The sequence below is a fragment of the Heterodontus francisci genome, chromosome 1 (assembly GCF_036365525.1).
Source record: "Heterodontus francisci isolate sHetFra1 chromosome 1, sHetFra1.hap1, whole genome shotgun sequence".
Taxonomy (NCBI): Eukaryota; Metazoa; Chordata; class Chondrichthyes; order Heterodontiformes; family Heterodontidae; genus Heterodontus; species Heterodontus francisci.
The window spans coordinates 95,514,300-95,539,625 of NC_090371.1; the positions used below are offsets into that span (position 1 = coordinate 95,514,300).

The window sequence follows — 25,326 nt, forward strand, 5'->3', positions numbered from 1 at the left end:
AGCAGGTCAGAGGCTGGGTATTCTGTGGCAATGAATGCACCACCTGCCTCCCAAAAGCCTTTCTACCATCTACAAGGCACAAGTCAGGAGTGTGAAGGACAAGGGCAGCAAATGCATGGGAACACCACCACCTGCAAATTCCCCTCCAAGTCACATACCATCCTGACTTGGAACTATATCGCCATTCCTTCACTGTCGCTGGGTCAAAATCCTGGAACTCCCTTCTTAACAGCACTGTGGGTGTACCTAAATGGGATAGATTTCAAGCAGACCTAGCAACGCAAAACTGGGCATCCATGAGGCGCTGTGGGCCATCAGCAGCGGCAGGATTGCACTCATCCACAATCTGTAACCTCATGGCCCGGCATATCCCCCACTCTGCCATTACCATCAAGCTGGGGATTAACCCTGGTTCAAAGAAGAGTGCAGGAGGGCATGCCACAAAATGAGGTGTCAACCTGGTAAAGCTACAGCCCAGGGCTACTTGTGTGCCAAAAATGAGAAAGACAGAACTAAGAGATCCCACAAGCAACGGATCAGATCAAAGCTCTGCAGTCCTGTCACATCCAGTCGTGAAACAACTAACTGGAGGAAGAGGCTCCCCAAATATCACCATCCTCAATGATGGGGGAGCCCAGCACATCAGTGCAAAGGATAAGGCTGAAGCATTTGAAACAATCTACAGCCAGAAGTGCCGAGTGGATGATCCATCTCGGCCTCCTCCTGAAGTCCCCAGAATCACAGATGCCAGTCTTCAGCCAATTCGACTCACTCCACATGATATCAAAAAACAACAGAAGGCACTAGATACTGCAAAGGCTCTGGGCCCTAACAACAATCCAGCAATAGTACTGATGACCTGTGCTCCAGAACTTGCCATACCCCTAGCCAAGCTGTCCAAGCTGCCAAACTGGCATCTACTCGGCAATGTGGAAAATCGCCCAGGTATGTCCTGTACGCTGAATGTGGGACAAATTCAACCCGGCCAATCACTGCCCCATCAGTCTGCTCTCAATCATCAGTAAAGTGATGGAAGGTGTTGTCCACAGTGCTAACAAGAGGCACTTGCTCAGCAATAACCTGCTCAGTGACGCCCAGTTTAGGTTCCGTCAGTGGCCCCAGTACTGAGCCCTGCGGAACGCCACTGGAAATAGCCCTCCAGTCGCTAAAACTGCCGTCAACAATTACCCTTTGTTTCCTGCCACTGAGCCAATATTGTATCCACCTTGCTGCATTTCCCTGGATCCCATGGGATTTTATTTTTTTAACCAGTCTACCATGTGGGACCTTGTCAAAAGCCTTGCTAAAATCCATGTAGACAACATCAACTGCACTACCCTCATCTACCTTCCTTGTTGCTTCTTCAGAAAATTCAATCAAGTTGTTTAAACAAGATCTTCTCTGAACAAATTCACGCTGACTATCCTTGATTAACCTGTGCCTTTCTAAGTGACAGTTTATCCTGTCTCTCAGAATAGATTCCAAAATTTTCCCACTTCTGAGGTTAGACTGACTGGCCTGTAATTATTCGGTCTATCCTTCGCTCCCTTTTTAAACAGAGGTACAATGTTAGCAATTCTCAAATCCTCCAGCACCGCACATGTATCCAGTGAGGACTGGAAAATTATGGTCAGACCCTCTGCTATTTCCTCTCTTGTTTCTTTTAACAGCCTAGGATACATTTCATCTGGCCCTGGTGATCTACCAACTTTCAAGGAAGCTAATCCCATTAATATTTGCTTTGTCCTATGTTTATCACATCCAAATACTTCACACTCTTCCTCCTTAACTACAATATCTGCATCGCCCCCCTCTTTTGTGAAGACAGACGCAAAGTATTCATTAAGAACTATACCAATATCTTACGCTCCTACACATAGGTTACCTGTTTGGTCTTTTATGGGCCCTCCTCTCTCCTTAGTTATCCTCTTACTCTTAATGCATTGATAAAACATCTTTGGGTCCGCCTTGATTTTGCTTGCCAATATTCTTTCAGGCTCTCTCTTTGCTTTCCTAATTTCCTTTTTGATTTAACCCCCCACTTTCTATACTCCTCTCTGCTTTCTGTAGTATTGAGTTCTCAGTGTCAGACATAAGCTTTCCTTATTATATAAGCTTTCCTTTTCTGCCTTATCTTACCCTGTAGGCTCCTTGACATCCATGGGGTTCTAGATTTGGCTGCCTCACCCTTTTTCTTTGTGGAAATGTTTACCTTGAATCTCTCCTTTGAATGCCTCCCACTTTCTGACACTGATTTACCTTCAAGTAGCTGTTTCCAGTCCACTTTTGCGAAATCACTTCTCAGTTTAGTAAAATTGGCCTTGCCCCAATTGAGAACTCTAACTCCTGTTCCATCTCTGTCCTTTTCCATAATTATGTTAAAACTGACTGAATTATGATCACTGCCACCAAAATGCTCTCCCACTGCCACTCCTTTCACCTGCCCATCTTCATTTCCTAAAACTAAGTCAAAAACTGCACCCTTTCTTGTTGGACTTGCTACATACTAGGCAAAAAAGTTCTCCTGAATGTACCTCAAGAATTCTGCTCCCTCAATTCCTTTCACACTAAAACTATCCCAGTTAATATTGGGATAGTTAAAATCCCCTACTATTACTGCCTTATTGTTCTTGCACTTCTCAGAGATTTGTCTACATATCTGCTCTTCTATCTCCCTCTGACTGTTTGGGGGTCTACAGTACACTGCCAGCAGTGTGATTAACCCTTTTTTGTTCCTTAGCTCAATCCATATGGCCTCATTTGATGAACCTACCAACATATCATCCCTCCTTATGGCTGTAATAGTTTCCTTAACCAAAATTGCGATTTCCCCCTCCTTTCTTATTCCCCACCCTATCGCGTCTGAAAACTCTGTAACCAGGAATTTTGAGCTGCCATTCCTGTCCCTCTTTAAGCCATATTTCTGTAATAGCTATGATATCACTGCCACGTGTCTATCTGTGCCCTCAGCTCATCTGTTTTATTTGCTATACTCCTTGCATTGAAATAGATACCCTTGAGCACTGCCAAACTCTTTAAAAAATTTTCTAACCCTTGTTTCCTCTGTCTTCCAAACTCATCCATTAATTTTCTGCCTTCCATTTTAATTTCTGATTTTGTCCCAGCTGAGTCTACGATCAATGGCGTTATGATCGCTGAATCCCCCATTATCAACATCCTGGGGGGGTTACCATTGACCAGAAACTGAACTGGAGTAGCCATATAAATACTATGGCTACAAGAGCAGGTCAGAGGCTATGAATTCTGTTGTGAGTAACTCACCTCCTGACTCCTCAAAGCCTGTCAACCATTTGCAAGGCACAAGCCAGGAGTGTGATGGAATACCATCCACTTGCCTGGATGGGTGCAGCTCCAACAGCATTCAAGAAGCTCGACACCATCCAGGACAAAGCAGCCCGCTTGATTGGCACCCCATCCACAAACATTCACTCCCTCCACCACCAACGCACAGTGGCAGCAGTGTGTACCATCTACAAAATGCACTGCAGCAACGCACCCAGGCTCCTTAGACAGCACCTTCCAAACCCATGACCTTTATCACCTAGAAGGACAAGGGCAGCAGATGCATAGAACATCACCACCTGCAAGTTCTCCTCCAAGCCACACACTATCCTGACTTGGAACTATAGCGCTGTTCCTTCACTGTCCCTGGGTCAAAATCCTGGAACTCCCTTCCTAACAGCACTGTTGGTGTACCTACCCCACATTGACTGCAGCAGTTCTAGAAGGCAGCTCACTATCACCTTCTAAAGGGCAATTAGGGATGGTCAATAAATGCTGGCCTAGCCAACGATGCCCACATCCCATGAACGAATAAAAAAAACAGCATTGTGAGTGCACCTGAACCACTGAGGTCCCTGTGCTTTAAGAAGACAGCTCACCACCATCTTGTCATGAGGAAATAGGGATGGGCAATAAATGCTGGCCTTGCCAGCGACATCGCAAGCATGAATAAGAAAAAATGTAATTTGTGGTGTGCCGCACTGTATCCTTGATTTTTCATCTTGGTTACTCAATCAAGAAATAAAAGGTCTCATTTGGTGTTTTTCAAATATAATCCTGATTATATTTTGCTTTTTCAGATCCAAGTCTGAAAGCAGAGCTAATTATATCTTCTAAATTGCAATAATGAAGAAAGGCAATGTAACTGGACACATTTCCCCATGCATCTTAAAATTGAAACCATCACCGGGCTGAAAATAGCATTCAGATGCCCAAGTCAATCAGGTGGTGTTCTGCAACACAGTCATTTCAAAAGATCAGCTTAATATTTATGACATACTGTGTGCTCCTTAAGATTGTTACATATTGTGAAGTATCATTAAACATTTCAAATGTTCTTCTCCACATAGAAGAGCAAAATACTGCAGATGCTGGAAATCTGAAACAAAAACAGAAAATGCTGGAAATACTCAGCAGATCAGGCAGTATCTGTCGAGAGAGAAACCGAGTGAACATTTCAGGTCTGTGATCTTTCATCAGAACTGGGAAAAATTAGAAATGTAATAGGTTTTGAGCAAGTGAAAGGGCGGGGGGAGGCGTAGTAAAAGGACAAAAGGGAAGGTCTGTGACCAGCTGGAAGGCATGAGCGATGAGACGACAATCGGTTTCATGGTGCAAGGCCAATAGGAGTGTAATGGGATAAGTAAAGAAAGAAAAGGCATGACCGGAGGAGGTGTGAATGGAAGGATCCTGAATAGCTGCCATCCGAAAGCAAAAGTAAAGGAAATAAGAGAGAAAACAAAACTAGCAAAGAAAAATGAAACAAAATAGGGGCGGATCTTACAATCTCAAATTCTTGAACTGAATGTTGACTCCAGAAAGCTGTAAAATGTCCAGTCGAAAGATGAGGTTCCTTGGAACACTGCAGCGTGCCAAGAACAGAAACGTCAGAGTGGGAGCAAGGTGGAGAATTAAAATGACAGGCGACTGGAAGCTCAGGGCCGTGGCTTGTGGTCTGAAGGGAGGTATTCTCGAAAGCGTTCACCTAATCTATGTTTGGTTTTCCCCAATGTAGAGACCACCACATCATGAGCAGCGAATACAGTATATTAAATTGAAAGAAGTACAAGTAAATCGCTGTTTTACCTGGAAGGAGTGCTGGGGCCTTGGTTGATGAGAAGGGAGGAGGTAAACGGGCATCTCCTGAGCTTGCATGGATAGGTGCCGCAGAAAAGGAGGGGGGTATTAGGAGGGACTGAAGAGTGGACCAGGGTATCACAGAGGGAATGGTTCCTTCCGAATGCTGAAAGGGGAGGGGAAGATTCTTCTCCACATGTTGGTTTCTGTTAATCATGCTATCTATCAAACTATGGGCAACAAAGAGGCAAAAGACCTTATCAACTGATAGCATCCATAGGCAGTAGAGTCTAATTACAATTTGGAATTAATGTTAAATGAGTCACATATAAGCGATGTTGTTCTTTACAGAACTGAATGACAACAACAGAATTTTGTCCCGAAAAGCAATAATTTGTCAATTTTTCTCCTTGTGATTCCTTGTGAAGGCAGAGCTCATGCCGGGGTATAATATTCTACGACCAATGGTATCCCTTCGATACCCTTGCATGATTTGTGCACAACACTTTGACTATAGAATTCTCAGTTACCGAGCTCATCCCTAACTATATGCATTTACATTGAGACTTTTAGCAGATGTTACTGACTACAGATCAGGAACTGGAAATCTGGCTAGTTTCCCTCTCTGAACAATCAGGCTAAATGCAATACAGTTGAGACCAGTTAATACTGCAGTCTATTTTGCATTTAACCATCAAAATATTTGAATGGGGGTGGGGAACAGGCAGATGAGCTCTGATGCATTCACTTGTTTAACCAAAGCATTTTTATTTTTATTTGTTAATTTGTAGTGATACTCATTTGACTAAATAAGTAGAAATCTTCCTCCCGATAATATGCTAGCAGTTCCTTCCATTTCTTCCTTTCTCCCCAAACTTCTATTTGCATTTTCTTTTTTTTTAATAAGACTTGTTCATTCAACAGTTACTGCCAGTACTGTGCAGTGTCACCTTTATGAGGCAAAATAAATGTCATACCTAATACTAGGTATTTCTGCTCCTTATTGTTCTGCCTTGCCAATGATATCCTGTGTGGCATGTATTCAGAAACTATTTTAAAATACATGTTTGCTTGCCTATATTAAATTAAATCAAAATCAACTTACAATTTTAATTGAAATTTTTTTTCAAAAATTACTAATCTTCCACTTCAGAACCAGGGTCAGCAACACCCACCTCAGTTGCCTCCAATCTAAATAAATTCTTAGGACAGCTGTGCTGTTAACCAAAACAACTCTGCAAATCCATACTCCTCACTTGGGCATGTTGGCTCCCCCTCCAGAGGCCTGCCTAATTTTTTTTAACTTTATACAATGCCAGACATTGTTTAACAACTTCAAGCAGTCTTTCCATGACCTTTTCACCTAGGAGATCACCAGTAGCTTTTGAGCTGTAGTCTCCCAGGAGTTTTCTGTTTTGCAGGTTTTAGAGCTCTATGGCATTTGACAGAAACCTTCTTACTTTTGACAGCTTCCTCAATTAGAAATCTATTTCAGCATCCAGAAAATGTTCTGTTCAGCACCCACTTACAGTTGGCCTGTGACTCTATGTATGGTTTATCTTTACTTCACATGAATCATTACCATACTATTACTGCATATACTCATTAAAAGTTGATCTCATGTAAAACTCAATGGAAAAATCTTGAATTTTCCTATATCTCATGTATAAGTCGACCTTAACTTTCAGAGCGCAGAGCATTCTAATCATGCATTAGTATAAATACCCGAATGTTCAACTAGGACCCCCCACATATTTTTCAATATGCCGCCAAGGAAGAACAACAAATATACAACGCAGTTTAAACTAAAAGTCATTGCGGGTGCAGAGAACACGAACAATTGTACGGTAGCAAAAGAATTCAAAGGATCAGACAGAAATGTCAGAAATTGGAGAAAGCTTTTCACACAGCTCACGAAGATGCCAAAGAATAAAAGTGCCATCAGGGGAAAGCCCAACAAGTGGCTACAATTAGATGGTAAAGTTGCAGAACGGGTCAGTGAACGTGGTCAGAATGGATACATAGTTTCCCCACGCATCCACCTGACTCTATGCCCTCTCTCCATGGTGACTATTATTTTGTTAATGAAAGTTCAAAAATATGACTCCTGTAAAAGTCGGCTCCCCCAAATTTTAGCCTCAAAAATTGGTGTCAAAAATTTAATTTTTACATGAGTATATAAGGTATCTGATTGGTCAGCACAACACAGTAGCCTTGCAGGGCATGAAATTTCTAAGTCTGCACTCAAATGAGAGCAAGGTGAAGTTTGCCAAGAAAAAAATAAAGAAAATTCAAATAAAGTCACTGAATTGATTTGAAACCCTCATAGGTATAAATGGGTGAACAGTTGAAAAGATGGCACTGTGATATCCGTCTGTGTTAACTTTGGAAGTGAGCTTCTGAATTAATTACAGTAGTGCCTTTTAAACGCCAATATCTTTCCTGCTTTACACTGAAAAATTAATTTCATTCAACAGTATCCTTTAACTGCATTTGATTATTTATTGCTAGATTAGCTTACTCAAACATCTTGTATCAAAGTATGAAGACAAATACTCAGATTAAAGGCCTGCTCAAGTCACAAAAAAAAAACCTGACCCGAACCACATCGGGCCCGAGCCTGACCCGACCACCGCAATGTCTCCTTTACCTACCTGCCGACTCTCAATCTTCAGGAAGCTGCAGCATGAGTGTGATGATGTCATAGAGACGTTCACTGCACAGACTCAGTTTCCCTGCTTGATGTCCCGGACTCGCAGCTCAGGTAAGTTTTTAACTTTTAACACTTACCTCCCTGTGTGTGTCCGACCCGGACCCGGCTCGACCCGAGCTCAAAGGCCAGACCCAGAAGAGCGGCCCAACCTGACCCGACCCCAACACATGTCGCCGGGTCCCATCGGGTTCAGGTTGGGTAGCAGGCCTTTAACTCAGATCAACTGCTCTCCATAACGCATTTGAGAGAGAATCTACTTGCTTTATTTTTTTAAATCTTTTTTGGCTCGTTATCTAACACATTTGCTGTCTACACTCCCATCACAAATAGAAAATGGTGTAAGCCAAAAATATTTATGTAGACACCATTACTGGAAAAAACCAAGATAAAATAAACACACCATTTAGGGTTGCATAACTTCAAGTCAAAAAGGAATGTTGCAAGGTATCGGTCTGTACTGGGGAAGCAGACTGTCCAGCTCCTAGCAATAAAGCTTCAAAGTAGACTAAAATAGTCAAGGCCAGTGTTGCCTTTGGCAAGCTACGAAAAACTGGGAGCGAAAAAGAAATACTCTCTCAACAAAAGTGAAGGTATACAGAGTGGTTGTCCTTCCCATCTCTTGTATGCTTGAGAGATGTGGCAGTTTACTCCAGGTACACAAACAAGCTACACTACTTTCACATGACTTGCTTGTGGAGACTACTCAAGATCAAATGGGAAGACAAGGTTCCTAATACTGAGATTTTCTACCTGATCGACACGCCTAGCATTCACAATCCATTCAAGAGAGCTCAGATAAGCTAGGCAGGACATGTGGCCAGAATGCCCGATGAGCGCTTGACAAATAAGCTTTTGTACAGCGAGCTAACTGAAAGGAAATGTTCATATGGAGGCCAGTAAAAGCACTTCCAGGGCGTGAGGACGCCCTAGAAGTCTCACTGAAGAGTTTCAAGATCACCTGAGACGTGGGAGAACCTCGCACAGGATTGCTCTATATGGTGCAGACTCATCAGCAAAGGCTCCGATGAACAAGAGTCGCACTGGCCAACAGGAAACATGAGCTTTGCAAGTCCAGAGCCACAAGCACCTCTTCCACACCAACAACACATGTGTGTCCAACATGCAACAGATTTTTTTTGTGCTCAAATTGGACTGATTAGTCATCTTCAAACTTTGCACATGGAACGTATCTCAGTAAATTCTAGTTGATGTCATGATCATCTTCAACTAAGAAGGACGAACAGATATAGAAGTAAAGCAATTTTCAAAATTTGTCACATTTCTTTCTACCTCAGTTGGTGTGAGCTCATTTATTCTTGATGTAGTTTAATGCTGTTCACATCCAGATGCCCAATTACAAGACTATCTTCGATAAGTAAAATCGATTCCAAATGATTTAAATACACCAGGAATCAATATGTGGTTCAGAATGTATTCTCTAAAATATTCTAACTGGGTCTTGATTAGGGTGGATGGCTAACAAAAAAACCCATCAGATATTCCTGATGCTCTTTCTTGTATGGACACTCTAACTTGCAATAAGTATTAACCTTTACAGAACCCTCATCACTCAAGCTTGAAAAGGCTCTTAATTCCTTAGAAAGCAGAAAGACAACCAGCATGGATGGAATTCCAGCCCAACTGCTTAAGTACTGAAAGCCCCACCTACTGCCACACCCTCATGACTTCCCCCTTCTCTGTTGGAGGACAGGATTCGTTCCATAGTTCTTACGTGATGCAAAAATCATCACGTTGTACAAAAACAAAGGCGACAGAGGAGACTGCAACAAGTACAGAGTCATCTTGTTCCTCAGTGTCACTGGGAAGGCCTTTGCTCGGGTCATGCTGAAAAGACTCCATCAATTTGCAGACTGAGTGTATCCAGAAGCACAGTGCAGTTTCCGTGGCTGGCAGATCTATAATGGACATGATCTTTTCCATGTATCAGCTGCAAAAGAAGTGCAGGGAACAGGAAATACCTCTCTAACTTGATTTTGTCGATCTCAACAAAGCATCTGACAACGTCAGCAGAGTAGGACTTGAGAAAATTGACTGTCCTTCGTCTCATCCGTTCTTTTCACGACATCATGCACAGTACTGTATAGTTTGATGGCTCCATTTCTGACAGTTTCAGGGTGCAGAATGGAGTGAAGCAATCTGAGTCCTAGCCTGCACTTTGGTATTTTCTTCCCAATGCTCCTGACCTTTGCCTTCTCTGCAGATATAGAGGACATTTACCTGCATTCTAGGTCAGACAGCAAGCTCTACAATCTTTCCAGATTGAAAGCGAAGACAAAAATACAGCACGGCTTGATCCGAGAACTCCTCTACACTGATGATGCAGCACTAGTTGCCCACATGGAAACACAGCAATAAAGACTGATGGATTGTCTTTTCCATGCTTGTAACCTGTTCTCCCTTACTATAAGTGTCAAGAAAACTGTGGTTATAGGACAGGGTATCACATCTCTGCCCTCAATCACACTAAACAATACTCCACTGGAAGTAGTTAGCAAATTCTGCTACCTTGGGTCCACGGTGAAAGACAATCTGACTCTTGATCCAGAACACGACACACATTGGGAAAGCAGCTACCACCTTTGGCAGACTCACAAAATGTGCATGGAGAAACAACAAGCTGACCTTTGGAACCAAAATGTTGGTTTGTGAGGTCTGTGTTCTTAGCACCTTGTTGTACGGCTGTGAAGCATGGACAACTTAGAACTATCAAAAAAGGAAGCTCAACAATTTACACCTTCGATGTCTGCGGTGCATTCTCAGCATCTCATGGAAGGAAAAAAATCACGAATGTGACAGTCCTCTCAAAGGCAAATCTCCCAAGTATGCTAGCACTTAGCAAGCAGAAGCGACTTCATTGGCTCGGGCATGTTCACAGGATGGAAGACGGACACATTCCAAGGCTATTCTGTATGGGGAGGCAGCAGGAGCCAGAAAAGTATTAAGTACATTTTTTATTGCAGTTGCCAAGCTTTAGATTTCCTAAACCTTCCAGACTCAACATTCAGTTCAACAATTACAGATTATAACCACTGTTCCCATTTTTAAAGACAGGAGGCACAGGTACTGTTCTGCTGTTGCCAGGATGAGATGCAGGGCCAATTTCAGTGGGTTGAGAACAGATCTGTCCTGGGTAAATTGGAATCAAAGATTGGCAAACAAAACTGGTATCGAACGATGGGCTGCCTTTAAAGAGGAGATGGTTTGAGTAAGTCAAGGTACATTCCCATGAGGGGGAAAGGTAGGGCAACTAAAGCCAGAGCTCCCTGAATGACAAAAGAAGATAGAGAGTAAGATTAACCAGGTTGATAAGACCAGTGAGAAAAGGAGAGAGAGAGCTGGCATGGACACGATGGGCTGAATGGCCTCATTCTGTGTTGTAACCCTTCTATGACTCTAATTTTATACTGATTGCAACAGGAACTGAGTGTACTTTGGTCAACATCAAAACCTTTTCACAAGAGTTTCATTGCTTTCCTTGGCTCGTCAATGAAGGATATTTACAGTCAATAGGAACATGTTGAATGACTATCTGAAGCACTCCAGGAGTTCCTGGTTACATTGCTTGAGGATCAGATTTTTAACTGATGCACCAGCAACATTCATTTTAACACTGTCAGTTAAAATGGCGTGCGCTACGTGCAGTGAACTAACTTTAAGTATCTGTATGCTTCGGTTAACTCGAAGTTTACTTCAGCTCCAAACATGATCATATTCCCCCATTCTAATTTTTATTTGTGCGTTCCTGGAATGTGGGCGTCGCTGGCTAAGCCAGCATTTATTGTCCAGCACTAATTGCCCTCGAGAAGGTGGTGGTGAGCTGCCTTCTTGAACTGCTGCAGTCCATGTGGGGTAGGTACACCTACAGCGCTGTTAGGAAGGGAATTCCAGGATTTTGACCCAGAAAGTGAAAGAATGGCGATATAGTTCCAAGTCAGGATGGTGTGTGGCTTGGACGAGAACTTGCAGGTGGTGGTGTCCCCATGTATCTGCTGCCGTTATCGTTTGAGGTGGCAGAGGACGTGGCTTTGGAAGGTGCAGTCTAAGCAGCCTTGATGCATTGCTGCAGTGCATCTTGTAGATGGTACGCACTGCTGCCACTGCGCGTCAATGGTAAAGGGAGTGAATGTTTTGTGGATGGGCTTCCAATCAAGCGGGCTGCTTTGTCCTGGATGGTGTCGAGCTTCTTGAGTGTTGTTGGAGCTGCACTCATCCAGGCAAGTGGAGAGTATTTCATCACACCCCTGACCTCGTGCCTTGTAGATGGGAGGACAGGCTTTGGGGAGACAGGAAGTGAGTTATTCGCTGCAGGATTCCGAGCCTCTGACATGCTCTTGTAGCCACTGTATTTATCTGGCTACTCCAGTTCAGTTTCTGGTCAATGGTAACCCCCAGGATGTTGATAGTGGGGGATTCAGCGATTGTACCGCCAGTGAATGTCAAGGAAAGATGGTAAGATTCTCTCTTGTTGGAGATGGTCATTGCCTAGCACTTGTCTGGCGCGAATGTTACTTGCCACCTATCAGCCCAAGCCTGGATACTGTCTAGGCCTTGCTGCATTTCTACACGGACAGCTTCAGTATCTGAGTCATAGCGAATGGTGCTGAATATTGTGCAATCATTATCGAACATCTCCACTTGTGACCTTATTGTTAGGGTCTGAAGTTCTGTTAATGGATGATAAATACTTGGTAGTTCAAGATAATAGGATGAGCAGGTGTTGGGTGTTATTTGTATTCAAGTGTGTATATATAATGTAGAGCCAGCCAGCACTGGCAGGTGGTGTTGTTTGGAGAGCAGAAGCTCTGTGACAAGCAATAAGCAATCCCCACCAAAGCATCCGAGTCTCAGTGTCTTCTTTCCAAACAGGCTTTGAGATTTCTCAAACATCGGTAGCAGAGGATGGTTGCCTGAAAGTGAAGATTGGAGACTAAGACTTGTTTTCAGACAGAAGATTAGAATTGGAGTTTTTTTTTGAGAAAGCTGTATTTGGAATTTTTTTTTGAAAAAAGATGACTGAAACCAAGTGTAAGGTGTTGGGATATGACTTTTCACTAGTGTTTTGTGAAGCCGAAGAATGAAGTTGATATATAGACACGGGTTACATCTTTACCCGAAAGGAAGCAAGAAATGGCCCTTGCATTTTCACTTCCCGCCAGAAGCAAGATCAGGGTTAAAGTGTTCTCGGAGCTAGAGGTTCATCATTTGGATAATGAGGAAGGTTTGGACAAACTCTTGAAATATATGGATAAAATTTATATGAAAGTTGACTTATTGAGTGCCTTTGAGATGTGGTCGGACTTTGATAAATTTAGAAAAATGGATGGTTCTTCCATAGAAGAATATATTATGGACTATATGCAAGCTTGCAGTGATTCTGCTTGGAAATTTCTAGATCAGTACTTGCCTTCAAATTATTGGATTCTGCTAGGATATCAAACATGGATAGGCTCTTTGAATCTAACTCTGGTTAATACCATGAAAAAGATATGCTGATTGATTAGATGTCTGATGCCCTAAAAAACTTTTTGGGGAAACATTCCTTTCCGGCCACTTTCATGGCGCAGATGGTCTCTTTAGCGGTGACACTGAAGGTGGGAGATACAATGCTAGCAGCATTTTGAGGCCGTTCAATTATGGGGCCCAAGCGTCAGTACGAAAGGAGAAACACACACACACACAAAGTGAATGAGGATAGAGACCCTTTGGCAACTACAACAGACGGCAGGAATTGGGTAATTATGGTAGAAAGATGAACCCTAGGAATAACCAAGGGGTGGGCAACAGGTGTTTCCAATGTGACTCAAAGTATTACTATGCATTGCATTGTCCAAAAAGTAATAACAGGGTTTTTGAGATGACACATGACGTGGAAGGTTCAGAAGGCGAGGATGATACTACTGATCAATCAGAAGGAATTGTACTGGTCACAAGAAGCTTCAGACCGGTAATGAGTGTCCTAGTCGCAGATTCGTTCAATTGTGCAGTACTAGACAATGGATGTATGTCCACAGTATGTGGAGTGGACTGGTTAGGGTGTTACATGGATTCTTTAAGTAAGGAAGACCGAAATAAGGTCAAAGAATACAACAGTTCTACCTGTTTCAGGTTTGGGGATGACAACTCGTTGCAATCACTAAAAAGAGTGGTAATTCCATGGAAAATAGTAAGGGTAAACCATTTCATTAGTATGGATGTAGTATCCAGTGATATATCTTTGCTGTTAAATAAACCATCTATGAAAAAGGCTTGGATAAAATTGGATACAGAACATGATAAGGCGATTGCCTTTGGGAAATCTGTAGCTTTGCGGTTTACACACTTGGGACATTATTGTATTCCTTTAGCGAGACCCAACATCTCTAAGCAGAATGTTAAAGTAGTATTCATGGCATCCAGGGGTAGGGATTTAAAGGAGAAAAGGCAAATTATTTCAAAACTACATTGACAGTTTGCACATCCATCTTAACATAGGTTGAAGATTCTGTTAAAAGATGCAGGGGTAATAGATGATCACTACACTAAATGTATCGAAGACATCAGTGGAAAATGTGATCTCTGTAAAAAAAAAAAATACAGGAGGATGCCATCGCGAGTCTCCCATTAGCAAGGGACTTTAATGAAACCGTAGTGATGGACTTGAAGGTATGGGATAAAGAAAAAAAGATTTTTATTCTACACTTTATAGATGTGGCGACTAGATTCAGTCTGTCGACAGTAATTTATAGTAAAGACAAAAAAGTAATAGTGGACAAGATAATGGAAAGAAAGATAGGAACAGGACTGGGAGCACTGGCTAGGTTTCTGTCAATGGAGGAGAATTTGCCAATGATGAGTTCAGGAGTATGTGTGAAAATATGAATATTGTAGCAATGCACACAACAGCAGAAAGTCCTTTTAGTAATGGGATTTTTGAGAGAAATTATGCCGTGATTGACGAAATGCTCCGACAAATTTTAGCAGACCAGCCTAATTGTAAATTGACTACTGCTCTGGCATGGGCAGTATATGCGAAAAATATGCTTCAAATGGCTGGGGGCTACAGTCCATATCAATTAGTTTGTGGCAGGAATCTGAAAATACCTTCGGTAACGTGGGATCATCCCCCTGCTTTAGAGGGGACTACAATTAGTTCAATTTTTGCGGAACATTTGAATGCCATACATGCAGGGAGAAGAACATTTATTAAGGCGGAGGTTTCAGAAAAAATCAGGAGAGCTTTGATGTATCGGATCAGGCCATCAGAAAAAAATGTTGCTACTGGGGATATTACAAAAGAGAAGGGCAGAAAGAATGGATAGGCACTGATGACAAAACAGTGATTTTGCAACATGGCAACCACACTGTTAGAGTACATTCCTCGCGGCATATTGGCACTGATTATACATTGACAGAATCTGAACAAATGATGGTCACTGATGATGCACCATGTACTTTGCATGTACATATGTCGGACCTTTGCGAGCAACAGATTGTGGCAGATAATGGGCTGACTGAAAGTGGAACAAGTGACAGTAAAGATCCAGATGAGGCCATTTATCCCAAAGGTCAACTACCGAAAGTTGGGACTACAGTGACATATATGCTAGAAGGGAATAGTAAATGGAGGGAATCCACCATTATAGGAAGGGCAGGAAAGGCTACAGGGAAAGACAAAGTTTGGCTGAATGTGCAAGAAAAGGGACAGGATATCAAACCTATAAATTGACAGAAAGTGAAAATGTGGAAGGCCAGGAAATGTAGTATAAGTCCAGATAATGGGCCTGAAGATGATCATAGTCCAAGGAAAAGGTCACAAATTTGTGAAAGGAAGTCTGGTTGTAGGAGGGACAGGTCAAGTAGTAATAGTCCAGAAAAGGATAGGAATTCTAGTAGGGGACGTGGTTTCACTAGATCAAGGACCAGAGAGGAGGCGAGGGGCGCCACAAGAAGTAGGAGCTCTTACGATAGAGAAGCTCTAGTGGCTACTACCAAGTTAGATGGTAAATTGATAAAGGATGCCAAACAAAAAGAGCTTGACAGTTGGAGAGAGTTTGGCATATACATGGAGGTGCCAGATAGAGGACAAACAGCATTGTCCCATAGATGGATCTGTACAGAGAAAGCACTTCCCGATGGTACATATAAAGCGAAGGCCATAATTGTAGCTTGGGGATTTGAGTAATGACTAGGCGACCAGGAAGTTACAATGGACTCCCCAAAAGCAGAAAAATCAAGTTTGGGGATCTTCCTGGCCCTTTTAGTGACACACTCATGGGAATGTCATTGACATCAAAGCAGCATTTTTGCAAGGAAATAAATTTCAAAGGGAAGTACTTTTAAAGCCACCAAAAGAAGCTGGAGATATAGAAAGGAAATTATGGAAGCTAAACAAGTGTGTTTATGGGCTAAATGATGCATCTAGGATGTGGTATTTTTCAGTTAGGTTCGTCCTACTAAAAGCTGATTGTATTCAACTATAGGTGGATCCGGCAATGTTTTATTGGTATTATGAAAAAGAACTAGCAGGCATTTTTTTGATGCATGTGGACGATTTTCTATGGGGAGGATCTGAGAAATTTGTGGTAGATAAAGTTCTGCAGAAATTTAAAACTGGAAGTCAGGCTTCCAGAGCTTTTAAATATATAGGGTTGAATATTAGGCAGACTAAGTTGGGGGTAATCCTAAATCAACAGCCTTACCTAGAGAATGTTAATAGGATCCCAATAAATCAGGGCAGTTCCTCACAAAAGGAAGACTCTGCAACCAAGGAAGAAGTAGACCAGTTAAGGGACTTAATGGGCAGTTGAACAGGTTGTGCACACAAACTAGGCTGCATGCTTGCTATTATGTAATCGAGTTGAGCACCATCCTGAAACATGCTACTGTTGGAGAAGTGCAGAAAGAAAATAAGACATTGAAGCGACCTGAGTTTTGATAAATGTACACTCAAGTTTCCAGCTTTGGGTGACTCAGAAGAGATGAAATTAGTTATTTTTAGTGACACCTCACACGCTAATCTTCCCGATAGTTATTTGAATGCAGCAGGGTTCATTATATTTTTGGTGGGAAGAAATGATAAATGTTGTCCGTTAGCCTGGGAATCAAAGAAAATAAAGAGAATAATTAAAAGCACCTTAGCTGCTGAGACACTTCTCCTATAGAAGCGATAGATATGGGTATATATTTATCAAGTATTTTAAAGGAACTCTTGTACAAGGGGCAATTGGAGAAAGGTTTTCCTACAGATTTCTACATAGATAACCATTCTCTCAGGGACAATGTCCATTCGACAAAAAGTGCCGCAGAAAAGAGGTTGAGGATTGATCTCGCAAGTATAAAAGAAATGTTGGAAAGAAAAGAAATTTCCAAAGTAAAATGCGTTGACGCAAGTCATCAGTTGTCGGACTGCTTGACGAAGAGAGGTGCTTGTTCGAAAAAAAATTGCTGGATGTTTTCGAAGAGGGATGTCTTGTGTTATGATAAGTTAGGAAAACGTGAAAAATTTCTTTTACCATAAGATCGCTTTTTCTTTAAACGTGTTTTGTTTTTAAAGGGGGGAATATACAGCATGTTAATGGCTGGTGCTGTTGAAAGTTAATGATAAGTAATGCAAAGAAAAATGTGTCATTTGTTTTTTATATCTTTTTCATAAAAATATATATACATATGTATTTAATTTAAAGAAAAAAGGGAGAATCTGTTCGGGTCTGAAGTTCTGTTAATGGATGATAAATACCTGGTAGTTCAAGATAATATGGTGAGCAGGTGTTGGGTGTTAATTAGTTAATTATTTTCAAGTGTGTATATCTAAAGAGCCAGCACTGGCAGGTGGTGTTGTTTGGAGAGCAGAAGTAAGCTCTGTGACAAGCAATAAACAAACAATCTCCACCAAAGCATCCAAGTCTCAGTGTCTTCTTCACAAACTGGCATGGAGATTTCTCCAACACTTATAGAGATTCATAGAGAAATACAGCACTGAAACAGGCCCTTCGGCCCACCGAGTCTATGCTGACCATCAACCACCCATTTATACTTCTTTTTCTTCTTTGGCCTCCTTGTCGCGAGAGACAATGGGTAAGTGCCTGGAGGTGGTCAGTGGTTTGTGGAGCAGCGCCTGGAGAGGCTATAAAGGCCAATTCTAGAGTGACAGACTCTTCCACAGGTGCTGCAGAAAAATTTGTTTGTTGGGGCTGTTACACAGTTGGTTCTCCCCTTGCGCTTCTGTCTTTTTTCCTGCCAACTGCTAAGTCTCTTCGACTCACCACACTTCAGCCCCGCCTTTATGGCTGCCCGCCAGCTCTGGCGATCGCTGGCAACTGACTCCCACGACTTGTGATCAATGTCACAGGACTTCATGTCGCGTTTGCAGACGTCTTTAAAGCGAAGACATGGACGGCCAGTGGGTCTGATACCAGTGGCGAGCTCACTGTACAATGTGTCCTTGGGGATCCTGCCATCTTCCATGCGGCTCACATGGCCAAGCCATCTCAAGCGCCGCTGACTCAGTAATGTGTATAAGCTGGGGATGTTGGCCGCCTCGAGGACTTCTGTGTTGGAGATACGGTCCTGCCACCAGAAGGGTCCGAAGAAGGGTCACTGACCCGAAACGTTAGCTCTACTTCTCTTTCCATAGATGCTGCCAGACCTGCTGAGTGGTTCCAGCATTTCTTGTTTTTATGTCTTCAGTACTATTGCTGGAATGTTGTCAGGGCTCATAGCCTTTGCAGTATCCAGTGCCTTCAGTCATTTTTTGATATTACGTGGAATGAATTTAATTGGCTAAAGATTGGCATCTGTGATGCTGGGGACTTCAGGAGGAGGCCGAGATGGATCATCAACTCAACACTTCTGGCTGAAGATTGTTGCAAGTGCTTCAGCCTTATCTTTTGCACTGATGTGCTGGGCTCCCCTATCATTAAGGATGGGGATATTTGTGGAGCCACCTCCTCCAGTTTGTTTTTATTTCAGATTTCCAGCATTTGCAGTATTTTGCCTTTATCCTCCAGTTTGTTGTTTATTTGTCTACCACCATTCATGACTAGCTATGGCAGGATTGCAGAGCTTAGATCTGATCCCCTGGTCATGGAATCGCTTAGCTCTGTCTATTGCATGTTGCTTACGCTGTTTGGCATTCAAGTAGTCCTGTGTTGTAGCTTCACCAGGATGACACCTGATTTTGAGGTATGCCTGGTGCTGCTCCTGGCATGCCCTCCTGCACTCTTCATTGAGCCAGGATTGGTCCCCTGGCTTGATGGTGATGGCAGAGTAGGGGGATATGCTGGGCCATGAGGTTACAGATTGTGGTTGAGTACAATTCTGCTGCTGCTGATGGTCCACAGTGCCTCATGGATGCCCAGTTTTGCATTGCTAGATCTGTTTGAAATCTATCCCATTTAGCACGGTGGTAGTGCCACACAACAAAATGGAGGGTATCTTCAACATGAAGACGGGACTTTGTCTCCACAAGGACTGTGCGGTGTTCACTCCTACCAATACCATCATGGACAGATGGATCTGTGGCAGGCAGATTGGTGAGGATGAGGTCAAGTATATTTTTCCCTCTTGTTGGTTCCCTCACCACCTGCCGCAGACCCAGTCTAGCAGCTATGTCCTTTAGGACTCGACCAGCTCGGTCAATAGTGGTGCCACCGAGCCACTCTTGGTGGACATTGAAGTCCCCCACCCAGAGTACATTGTTAAAGTAAGAATATAAGAACATAGTAAATAGGAGCATATGTATACCAAATGACCCTCAAGCCTGCTCTGCCATTCAATACTATCATGGCAGATCTTCTGCCTCAACTCCACTTTCCCAGCTACTCCCCACATCACTCGATTCCCTGAGAGATCTAAAAATCTATTCCAGCCTTGAACAGACACAATGAAAGAGCATCCACAACCCTCTGAAGTAGAAAAATTCCAAAGATTCACAACTCCTTTACTAAATTTCTCATCTCAGTCCTAAATGATCGATTCCCTTTCCTGAGGCGCTACCCCTCGGTTCTAGATTTCCTAGCCGGGGAAACCAACTCTTGTCCATCTGTCAAGGAAACCCTTTCAGAATCTTGTATGTTTCAATGAAATCACCTCTCATTCTTCTCAACTCCAGAGAATATAGGCCTAATTTATTTAGCCTCTCATCATAGAACAACTCTTTCATCCTAGGCATCAATCTAGTGAACCTTCACTGTATTGCCCAAAGGGAAATATATCCTTTCTTAAATATGGAGGTCAAAACTGCACACAGTACTCCAGGTGTGGTCTCACCAAAGACCTACACAACTGTACTAAGACTTTATGTTCTTGTACTTCAATCCCCTTACAATAAAGGCCAACATACAACTTGCCTTCCAAATTGCTTGCAGTACCTGCGTGCTAACTTCATGTTCCTTGTACGTGTGCTTTGAACAGCATGGCCTCCTTTTGTGCCATAATGACTTTATGAGTACACCCAAGTGTCTCTGAAAAACATTTAAAAGTTTTATGCCTTTTGAAAAATATTCTGCTTTTCTATTCTTATTACCAAAGTGAATAATCTCATACTGCCCCACATTATACTCCATCTATCACTTTGTTGCTCACTCACGTAACCTGCTCATATCCCTTTGTAGCCTCTTTATGTCCTCATCACAGCTTGCATTCCCACCCAGCTTTCTATTATCAGCGAACTTGGATACATTACTCTCAGTAGCTTCGTCTAAGTCATTAAGATAGATTGTAAATAGGCCCCAGCACTGATCCTTGTGGCACTCCATTCATTACAAACTTGCAAATGCCCCATTTATCCCTACTCTCTGCTTCCTGTCCATTAACCAAACCTCCATAATACCCGCAACTCCATGAGCCCTTATCATACGTATTAACCTTCGGTGTGGAACCTTATCGAATGCGTTTTCAAAATTCAAGTATAGCGCATCTACTAGCTCCCTTTTATCTGCCCTACTAGTTGCCTCCTCAAAAAGCTCCAATAAATTTGTTAAATGTGATTTCCCTTTTGCAAAACGAAGTTGACTCTGTCTGATCATACTGTGATTTGCTTAGTGCATTGTTAAGGCTTTCTTAATAATAGATGACAGCATTTTTCCGACAACTGTCGTCAGGATAACTGGCCTGTAGTTCCCGGTTTATTTCTCCCTCCTTTCTTGAATAGCAGTGTTACATTTGCTAAATTCCAATCCACTGGGACCATTCTAGAATCTAGGGGATTTTGGAAAATCATAACCAGTGCATCCACTATCTCTGTCGCTACCTCTTTTAGAACCCGAGGATGTAGGCCATCAGGTCCTGGGGATTGGTCAGCTTTTGGCCCCTTAAGTTTCTCCAGTAATTTTTCTTTGCTGATATTAATTATTTTAAGTTCCTCACTCTTATTAGCCCCTTACTTACCTTCTAGTTCTGATTATAATTTGTGTTTGCTACTGTGAAGACAAACACAAAATATTTGTTCAACATCTCTGCCATTTCCTCATTGCCCATGATAATTTTGCCTGTTTCTGCTTCTAAGGGACCAAAGTTTAGCTTTGTCCTTTTTTATAAACTTGTAGAAGTATTTTGACATGATTCAAGTTAGCACGCAGAACCATTTTTTAAAAATGTGAGAGTAGATGGTATGCCTATTTAAAAATACGTTATTTTTATCTACCATTTATTTGTTTTCAACCTGCTCAGGTGCCTCTGTGTCACACGCAAGAGAACAAGATGACCCAATTAGTCCAATATTTGTTTCACTGGTTTCTCAGAGATAGACAAATTGTGGTTGGAAGGACTTCTATTTATGGTTCCTTCTCTCCATTGGGAAATACCTTGATTCCACTCAATAGCTCTAAGGGTCAGGCTGAGATTCAAAGCCTGCTGTACGAGGATCACCAGTACCATAGCTTGCTTTGGCATATTGCATTCATATACAACATTAAAACACTTATTCCTCACTTTTTTAAAAATGGATTTAGAGCCATATCTGTATAAATAAGAATTCCAATGCAGCTTTCACTCAGTATTGAATCTTGCTCATTTTAAGTAGGTCTACATTACATGGCTATTTGGGGGTGGGTTGCAGGGGAGGAGAAAAGGGAGAGAGAGAGAGAGAAAGAGAAAAAGAAAAAAGAGTTATAAAAGAAGTATCTGGTCATGAGCTGGGCAGGTCTTTTCCTGCCTGCCAATTTTATATGTTCATAAATAGTGAAAAGTCTGGGGGCTTCAGCTGCATCATACCTCAAAATTGATGCAAATATGTGCTCTGATAACATTTCACAGTAAACTCTCACCTTTTGGATTGAGAGTCAAATTGAGATATACGTAAGGAGATTTTAGTTAAATTGATATGAAAATCCAATGGAAATCCCTATTGTCCAGTTTGATAACCTTGCTGCACACCAGGGAGTGGTCGGTGTCGCAATCCAAGCAGAAGGGCCGCCCGCGCATCAACACTAACAGAATTTCTCACTAACACAGCTGTTACATAAGTTTCTAAATTCACTTGAAAAGCCCTTCAAAACACTCCTACAGGGGATACAGAGACCAAGTGGGCCCACATCAGAAATGCCATCTGACTCAGCAATGACCACCTATGGCAAACGTGTGAAGCAGAATGCAGACTGGTTTCAATCTCACTTTGAAGAGCTGGAACCTGTCATAGCTGCTAAGCGTATTGCACTGTTGAGCTACAAGAAAGCCCCCAGCGAGTTAACATCTGTAGCACTTAAAGTAGTCAGAAGCGCTGCACAAAGAACAGCCAGGCGCTGCGCAAATGACTACTGGCAACACCTATGCAGTCGTATTCAGTTGGCCTCTGACACCGGAAACATCAGAGGAATGTATGATGGCATTAAGAGAGCTTTTGGGCCAACCATTAGGAAGATCGCCCCCTCAAGTCTAAATCATGGGACACGATCACCGACCAACGCAAGCAAATGGACCGCTGGGCGGAGCACTACCTAGAACTGTACTCCAGGGAAAATGTTGTCACTGAGACTGCCCTCAATGCAGCCCAGTCTCTGCCAGTCATGGATGAGCTGGACGAACAGCCAACAAAATCAGAACTGAGTGATGCCATTGATTCTCTAGCCAGTGGAAAAGTCCCTGGGAAGGATGGCATTACCCCTGAAATAATCAAGAGTGCCAAGCCTGCTATACTTTCAGCACTCCATGAACTGTTTTGCCTGTGCTGGGATGAGGGAGCAGTACCACAGGACATGCGCGATGCCAATATCATCACCCTCTATAAGAACAAGGGTGACCGCGGTGACTGCAACAACTACCGTGGAATCTCCCTGCTCAGCATAGTGGGGAAATTCTTCGCTCAAGTCGTTTTAAACAGACTCCAGAAGCTGGCTGAGCGTGTCTACCCTGAGGCACAGTGTGGCTTTCGAGCAGAGAGATCCACCATTGACATGCTGTTCTCCCTTGGCCAGCTACAGGAGAAATGCCGCGAACAACAGATGCCCCTCTACGTTGCTTTCATTGATCTCACCAAACCCTTTGCCCTCGTCAGCAGACGTAGTCTCTTCAAACTACTAGCAAAGATCGGATGTCCACCAAAGTTACTGAGTATCATCACCTCATTCCATGACAATATGAAAGGCACAATTCAGCATAGCGGCGCCTCATCAGACCCCTTTCCTATCCTGAGTGGTGTGAAACTGTGTTCTCGCACCTACACTGTTTGGGATCTTCCTCTCCCTGCTGCTCTCACATGCGTTCAAGTCTTCAGAAAAAGGAATTTTCCTCCACACAAGATCAGAAGGCAGGTTGTTCAACATTGCCCGTCTAAGAGCAAAGACCAAAGTACGGAAGATCCTCATCAGGGAACTCCTCTTTGCTGATGATGCTGCACTAACATCCCACACAGAAGAGTGACTGCAGAGACTCATCGACAGGATTGCAGCTGCCTGCAACGAATTTGGTCTAACCATCAGCCTCAAGAAAACGAACATCATGGGACAGGGCGTCAGAAATGCTCCATCCATCAATATCGGTGACCACGCTCTGGAAGTGGTTCAAGAGTTCACCTACCTAGGCTCAACTATCACCAGTAACCTGTCTCTCGATGCAGAAATCAACAAGAGCATGAGAAAGGCTTCCACTGCTATGTCCAGACTGACCAAGAGGGTGTGGGAAAATGGCGCACTGACACGGAACACAAAAGTCCAAGTGTATCAAGCCTGTGTCCTCAGTACCTTGATTTACGGCAGCGAGGCCTGGACTATGTATGTCAGCCAAGAGCGACGTCTCAACTCTTTCCATCTCCGATGCCTCCGGGGAATCCTTGGCATCAGGAGGCAGGACCGTATCTCCAACGCAGAAGTCCTCGAGACGGCCAACACCCCCAGCATATACACCCTACTGAACCAGCGGCGCTTCAGATGGCTTGGCCATATGAGCCGCATGGAAGATGGCAGGATCCCCAAGGTCACATTGTACAGCGAGCTCGTCACTGGTATCAGACCCACCGGCCGTCCATGTCTCCGCTTTAAAGACGTCTGCAAACGCGACATGAAGTCCTGTGACATTGACCACAAGTCGTGGGAGTCAGTTGCCAGCGATCGCCTGAGCTGGCGGGCAGCCATAAAGGCGGGGCTAAAGAGTGGCGAGTCAAAGAGACTTAGCAGTTGGCAGGCAAAAAGACAGAAGCGCAAGGGAAGAGCCAACTATGTAACAGCCCCGACAACCAATCTTTCTGCTGCTCCTGTGGAAGAGTCTGTCACTCTAGAATTGGCCTTTATAGCCACTCCAGGCACTGCTTCACAAACCACTGACCACCTCCAGGTGCTTACCCATTGTCTCTCGAGACAAGGAAGCCAAAGAAGAAGAGGAAGTTTGAAAATTGATTACCGTCAAGATCAGAAACTGAATCCAAAAAGAAAATGTAGAAAGTCTGGGACATTGTTTATATTCAGGCGAAAGAAAAGGAAAACCTTCAATTACAGGCAGAAAGTCCAATTCATACAAGAATCTCTGGATGAATGAGTCTTCTAACACTGAGCCAGAACAGTAATTAAAAAAACTTCAACAAAGAGGTAATATGATATTACGAACTTCAAGTAAATCAAATGGTATAGATATTTAACATCAATTCACTGCATAAAATCAGAGTTTAATCAAACCCATTCCATTTAGTCATAATACTGTATTATTGCTTTACATCTCTGGCTTAGGGCGAAGAAGCAACAGTTTCTTTGGGGCAGTGCGTGGAAGAGTAGGAAGGATTAAAGAAAATTGCACTCAAAAACTATTCTGGTATCTTAGAATGAAATATTTTGCCATGATAACCAGTGTTAACCAGCTTCTCAAAGTTTGGTACAGCATGGATTAGATGCAGGATAAAGCCCCCTCTATGTTGCCTCACACTGGGTTGGACTTTGTAGTTCATGGCGTAGCAACGGTGCTTGCCACTGAACTCGGAGAAAACTGGCCACAAAGTTCTAGCGATCTCTGTGGCGAGGATCCCCCTTTCCCGACATCAGTGTGAATCTGGCACCAAGTCAAGGAAATTTCCATACGCCCCCCAGAAGTTA

The 25,326-nt window shown here is 43.0% G+C and overlaps 1 protein-coding gene across 9 annotated transcripts in view; it reads right to left on the reverse strand.

Moving 5' to 3' along the window:
* The window catches only part of LOC137370942 (ADP-ribosylation factor-like protein 15), a 368,243-nt gene that overhangs the window by 87,157 nt on the left and 255,760 nt on the right, over positions 1-25,326 (reverse strand). For 6 of the 9 annotated variants that reach the window (XM_068032842.1, XM_068032835.1, XM_068032859.1 and 3 more), the window contains one exon: positions 20,161-20,274. The exons of 2 other annotated variants lie outside the window; for them this stretch is intronic. In XM_068032842.1, coding sequence (XP_067888943.1) covers positions 20,161-20,274 — 114 coding nt within the window. The remainder of the gene's footprint in view (positions 1-20,160; positions 20,275-25,326) is intronic. One more of the 9 variants, XM_068032827.1, reaches the window with a different exon arrangement.